The sequence below is a fragment of the Echinops telfairi genome, unplaced genomic scaffold (genome assembly GCF_000313985.2).
Source record: "Echinops telfairi isolate 266 unplaced genomic scaffold, ASM31398v2 ScPeMD7_443;HRSCAF=831, whole genome shotgun sequence".
Taxonomy (NCBI): Eukaryota; Metazoa; Chordata; class Mammalia; order Afrosoricida; family Tenrecidae; genus Echinops; species Echinops telfairi.
This window is the reverse complement of record NW_022104341.1, coordinates 23,877,716-23,883,923: the sequence shown is the minus strand read 5'-3', so window position 1 is coordinate 23,883,923 and position 6,208 is coordinate 23,877,716. Positions and strand designations below refer to the sequence as shown.

At 49.8% G+C, this 6,208-nt stretch overlaps 1 protein-coding gene across 2 annotated transcripts in view; it reads left to right on the top strand.

The window, feature by feature from the left end:
- Window positions 1–6,208, top strand: part of SLC44A3 (solute carrier family 44 member 3) — a 109,958-nt gene extending 103,750 nt beyond the window's left edge. For both annotated transcript variants that reach the window (XM_045292164.1, XM_004699570.2), the window contains 3 exons: window positions 1,791–1,928; window positions 4,366–4,602; window positions 5,937–6,208. In XM_045292164.1, the coding sequence (XP_045148099.1) occupies window positions 1,791–1,928; window positions 4,366–4,602; window positions 5,937–6,041 (480 nt within the window). In that variant the 3' untranslated portion in view covers window positions 6,042–6,208. The remainder of the gene's footprint in view (window positions 1–1,790; window positions 1,929–4,365; window positions 4,603–5,936) is intronic.

Here is a 6,208-nt window from a genome sequence, read left to right as displayed (position 1 = left end):
CAGAGACCCTATGTGAGACTTCATTATATAAGGCTGGCAATCTGTACACTCTCCCTTGGAGTCGTCGGTGGGTTTGAACCAGCAACTCTGTGGTGAGCATCCCAAATCCTAACCCACAGCGCTGTCAGGCCTCCTCTAGTTATTCACCAGGGCAAAAGATGTGAAGCTGTTGAAATATGCTGTAGCTGCACACGCCCATATTGATAGCATGTGTTTTAAAAGTCAAAATCATAACAGACACGTAGCAACATGAGTGTGTGCACCGTATACCATATAAGGGAAAGCCACGTGTAATAATGAAGACAATTGCACCATTTAAATGGTCCGTGTTTTAGTCCCTGGGTTGATGTTCGGCTTGTTTTCTCCTCCGCCTCTCTCTTTCTCACACCACCCTGTCCGTGTCTCATGACCAAGATGCCTGTCCTTAGCTCCTTGGAGTCTGGAACACACGCCCATGGATACGTTATTTCTGCTCCTTCTGGGGACACAGATTTTGCCCTTCACTGTGCAGTTTATTTCCTTGGGTTATTTATCAAATCTTCCTGTGAGTTTTTCGAGCGCAGCAAGGGTTGTTCTCAGGCCCGGGAGATGTGGAATCACCGCTCCTGTGCCGAGCCGGGGGGGTGTTAGTGCCAGTGTGCTGTTCATCTCAGAGCCCTGGGGGTATGTTTTCCCATCCCGTTGTCATCCAGTGGCCCATGTGTGTCATGATGACCCCAGATGTGTCCAAGTAGAACGGCCCACAATGGGGTCTTCAGGGACTGTTTTTCAGGGAAGACCACCAGACCTTTCTTCTGAGGCTCCTCTGAATGGACTTGAAACTCCAAACTCCAGCCTTTCCATTAGCAGCAGAGCGCATGAACCATTGCACCACCAGGGAGGCCCCTGCACTTTCCTAGGCCACCAGGTGAAATGACCGGCTTCCTGGCACAGGGTAGGCTTCTGAGTTCCCCAAGGCCTCTTTATCCCCGTGTAGCCCAGGCCGTTGACAGGTTTCTTGCTCACTTTCCAGCGTGGTTGGTTGAGCTTGAATCTTGAATTCCAGTTCCAGTTCTCTACCGCACCCTGGCTGGCCATTGTATCTGATCCCTGAGGTCTTACTCGCCCACTCCTCGAGCCTTCACTAACTCCTTGCCCTGTGTACTGTGGGGTTGCGCTCCGGCTAATCCCCAGGGCTTCTTGTTTCTGGAACTTAAACACATGATGCACGGGAGGGTGAGGATGGGTCGTAACTCCCAGATTGAAATCAGTGTTACGGAATCGAAAGTGGAGAAATTGCTAAATTGGTGGATGTTCATTGTGAACATTCTCAGTCACAGCCCAAGGAACACGGGTTATTTTTTTTTAATAATAATTTGGGTCTTACTGTAGAAGAACATTCTATCAACTATACTGACCAACCCAAACCAAACTCACGGCCATCGAGTCCGTTCTGACTCATAGCAACGCTCTAGGACAGAGTGGAACGGCCCCTGTGGGTCTCCGAGATTGTAACTCTTGGCGGGAGTAGAGAGCCTCCTCTGTCCCGCAGGGGGGCTGCTGGTTTCAAAATGCTGACCTTGCAGTTTGCAGCAGAACCACTATGCCAGAAGTACTTACTTATCTTTCCATTCACCCCAACCCTATGAAAATGCATGTTCGTGTAATCCGAGACTGTAAAAACGAAATGACTTGTTGTGTGTCGGGGTCGTGGGTTTTCTAGCAGCTATTTTTCAAATATTCTGTATTGTCATTATATTGTCTTTACCCTAATAAGAAGCACCGTCTTCCTACCTCATCTTTTGTTTCAGAACGCGTACACTACAACTGCCATCAATGGGACGGATTTTTGCACATCAGCAAAAGATGCAGGCACGATGCTGTCCAAGAACGCAAGTCATCTTACTTCCGTTAACTGCTTTGGAGACGTCGTCATTTTTCTAGCCAAGGTGAGACGCCTGCAGGAAAGTAACACAGAGGTGGCCCTAGTTGCCTCAAGACCAGAAACAGGTCTGTGAAGGGGAATTACTATGAGTCCTTACCCCATGGTAGATGCTGTATCCTCTCATGAACCCCAGGAAAGGTCTGTGTTTTGCCGATGAGGAAGCCAACTTTCAATAACTCATCTAATATCCCACCGTAGGTTGAACCAGGGTTTCAGTCCTAGCCCTGCCCCATGAACACCCACGATCAATCCTGTCTACGGCAGCCTGATTCCCACGGACTCTTTCAGGTCTAAAATAACACTACCGCTCCTTCAGAAAATGGACGAGCTTCATGGGCTGTCATAAAAAGTACATGGAAACAAGTATTGATACTTGATGGGATTTGTACCTTGTGAAGGGCATTAAGTCAAATAAAGTTGCTCATGTCCAAAAGGGAGCCAAAGTGACTATCATCTAGATAATAATCTTTCTGCCTGCTTTAAGAAATTGTAGTCTTCTGGGATGGAGGAGCATCTTAGAAGTAGAGCTCCCCGACCCCCAACCATGATATAAAAGGGCTGTGCCCCGAACGTGGAATCCTCTGCAACGCCGAGCCTCAGTTTCCCTATCTGTAAAACAAAGCGAGGGATGACAAACCGAAATGTTGATGAAAGCTCCTGCCCCACCCCTCCTTGACCAGGATTCAAGTTAAGACATGGTTCTTGGTAACATGTCAGATGCAGTGTCCTTCCTTGTAATGTTCATCCACTGGGCCTAGTTTTGAAGGATTGAGTCTGTCTGATCCCGTTCCCAACTTGACTGCCCCTCGTATTCTTGACCAGACATCGTGACCGCCCCACTGGGTCTTCTCTATTCCACATTACACGTCCTCTCGTCTGCCAACCATCGTCCCTACAGAGTCCTAAGACATGAAAACCAGGAGTCGTCAGTGGTGCTCAATAGTGAACAAGGCCTTGGCCTCTAGTTGTGACCTGGTAAAAGGCAATAGATGGAGGGCTCTTGGCTCCTCGTGGGGGGGTTGTGTGCTTCTGTGGTACGTGGTGCATGTCCCTAGTGCAGCACTGTTCGGATTGGCTGCCCGGTTCCAGGCCTGGGTTTCAGTTGGACATGTAGTTCATCTCTCAGCTGGGCTGAGATTTTTCATGACTGTAGCTCTCGAAGCATGAAACGATCCTGCTTTCAAAATAGCCTAAATCATGTAAGTATTTAAATTGATAATCTTGTGACATGTTTTTGAATCACCATTCCCACAGGTAGGGGGATGAGGCCTCAATTTTTTTTTAACTGTTTTATTAGGGTCTCATACAACTCTTATCCCAATCCATACATACATCAATTGCGTAAAGCACATTTGTACATTCATTGCCCTCATCATTCTCAAAACATTTCCTCTCCACTTAAGCCCCTGGCATCAGGTCCTCATCCCCCGCCCCCCTCATGAACCCTTGACAATTTATAAATTATTATTTTGTCATATCTTGCACTGTCCGACGTCTCCCTTCACCCACTTTTCTGTTGTCCGTCCCCCAGGGAGGAGGTCACATGTAGATCCTTGTAATCGGTTTCCTCTTTCCAACCCACCCTCCTTCTACCCTCCCAGTATCGCCACTCACACCACTGGTCCTGAAGGGATCATCCACCCTGGATTCCCTGGAGGCCTCACTTTTATAATATACTTATTGATTTTAGGTAATCATTCATGTTCCTGTATTTCCCGAGGATGCACAATTGCTGATGAGCTTCTAATAAGCATACATTTCCAGTGATTCTTCGGTTTTCTGAATGAACTAGTTTTCAGACCCCCATGCCAAGGGGGGCCCCAGATAAACTCCATTATGTCTGTGAAAGAATTAGATTCCTTATGGCCCTAATCCTATACCTGGGAGTTTCATAGACACACAAAGGCTCAGGGTAAGGCCATTTTCGCTCTCTACCAGCATTAGAGAGCCCTTTCACCTGAATTCCAGGGGGTAGAGATCGCATATTAAACTACCATTAGCTTGATTAGCTGTTGGGGGAAAAATGTTTATAAAAATACTGTTTTTAGTGAAAATGCTTAGTGTGGTCTTAAGTGAAAATAACTATAAAGAAAACCCAGTCACTAGCCCCTGGCCCATCCCCAATAACCAACTGGGTGATTGTCTGAGATCATATGCTTCGTTTGTTCTTATTCCTACTTCACTGTGCCTCATGTTCCAGGAAATCCCTTCTTTGAATAGGGTGTCTGGCATGTTCCCAAGAACCATCTCTTACCTCGAATCACGGTCAGGCAGGGGTTGGGCCGGGAGCGGGGCCCCATATTTAGCAACATCTCCGTCATCCCGATCTTTGTTTTACAGATGAGGAACACTGGGGGCCAGAGTTGTAGAAGACACGTACACATGTTTTCCCAAGTACTCTAACCGGTTTATAAAGACCCCCGTACTCTTGTTTCGGGCAGGTGTTGGTGGTGTGTTTCACTGTTTTTGGAGGGTTGATGGCCTTTAACTACAACCGGGCGCTCCAGGTGTGGACAATCCCCCTGCTGCTGGTGGCTTTCTTTGCCTACTTAGTGGCCCACAGTTTCTTATCCGTGTTTGAAACCGTGCTGGATGCCCTGCTCCTGTGCTTCGCGGTCGACCTGGAAACGAATGACGGATCACCTGCCAAACCCTACTTCATGGACCAGGAGTTCTTGGTAAGCAAATCCCTCCCCTGCTACCATCCACCTCGTGGTGATCTCACGAGCACTGAATCGAAAAGCCTCCCCCAAACCGGAGGCTGGATGGTGGTGGTTATGGTAGTGGTTAGCCACTGTCGTTGGCCATTGTCGTCTGGCCTCCAACTCACGGCCACCGGCTACGTGCAAATAGGATTGCTCCACAGGGGTTTCTGGGTTACCATCTTTATAGAAACGGGTTCCCAAGCCCTACTCCTGCTTGGAGAAAGTGGTGCTGGGCAGGCTCCTTTTCGGAGGCCACACCCAGGCTCAGTTTCTCTGTGGGTTTTTTATGACCACCTGGTCTGAAAGTGCGACTGGCGCTGAGCTCGCAGAAACTGAGACTACCTGTGCGGAAACCTTAATCCTGGAGAGGCAGGCGTGTGAGTCCTGACCACAGAGAGCCTCACTGGGAGCAGCACCCAATGACCTGGGTAGGGCTCGGGACTCAGTTCCCGGCCAGTGCGCATCCTGTTGTGAAACTGAAGGGGTTTGAGCTGAGAGAGACTGAGAAGGCGGGCCTGACAAACCTACTTCTGAACACCAGCCTGTGGATCACAGTCTGCAACCAAGGACCAGGCAGGATGGGCTTCTGTGACACTTGAGGTGCCCACGAGCTGCCTGCCTCCAAGGACATGCCATGCCCTGCATTTTGGGCAGCACACGCTCCTAGGCAGGCTCGTCACGCCCCCTGCGGCTGGCCCTGGCGACAGCTGGACAATCCGAAGACCCGCTTTTAGCCAGAGGAACAAGTAGCGTCAGAAAGCCACACCCCCAACAGAGCCGCGTCTGGGGCCGAGCAGGCAGCTGCCTGCCCCAGTGGCTTGTTGGCCTCATCCACTGTACACAGGGCTATTTTAACCGCTGGGGGGTGCCCAGCTCTTCTCCTCGTCTGGGTGGAGAGGCAATTTATAGTAATCTACTTCCGTTCTGTTGCACAAAACTTTGTCAGAGCCCTCTCTTTTGCTTTGTTGAACAAAGCCTCCAAAGCACCCTTGAGGCAGGCCTGGAGATTGAACGAGTATTTCTACAATTTTACATTCACTCCCTCCTCGCCCTCCTCCGTAGGAAACACACCGTTCGTTTATTTGCATGGGCATCGATAGGGAAAATGCGCTGGGGGCGCGGGCGGAAGCCAACCATGTGCATGTGCTTGGATTTCCATGTTTCTGGTGAAAGATTTCCACTTGGAAATCTGTCTAGCCCACTCAGCAGGGAAGACTTCCAAGGATGCAGTTCCTTGGCACCAGGTGGCCCAGGGCGTTACTCCCAGTGCGCACGGCCGACCCTGACCTCCTCCTCTTGTTTTTCAGAGCTTTGTCAAGCGGAGCAACAGCTTCAGAGGTGTGAGGGCCCCGATGGGCGGGAGCTCCCCGGGGCCTGAAGAGGGCACAGAACTCCGGCCCATGGCACGGTAGCCGCCCCTCAGGGATTTGTGCCTGGGAAAAAGCTTCCCTTTCTCAAGCCGTTTACAGACTACATGGTACAGCCTGAAGTGCCCTATTGTTCTGTGCTGTGCTGGTCATCACCTGGCAACATTAACAAAACCGAACAATAAAGTTGTATAACCTCTCTTTGTACTGAC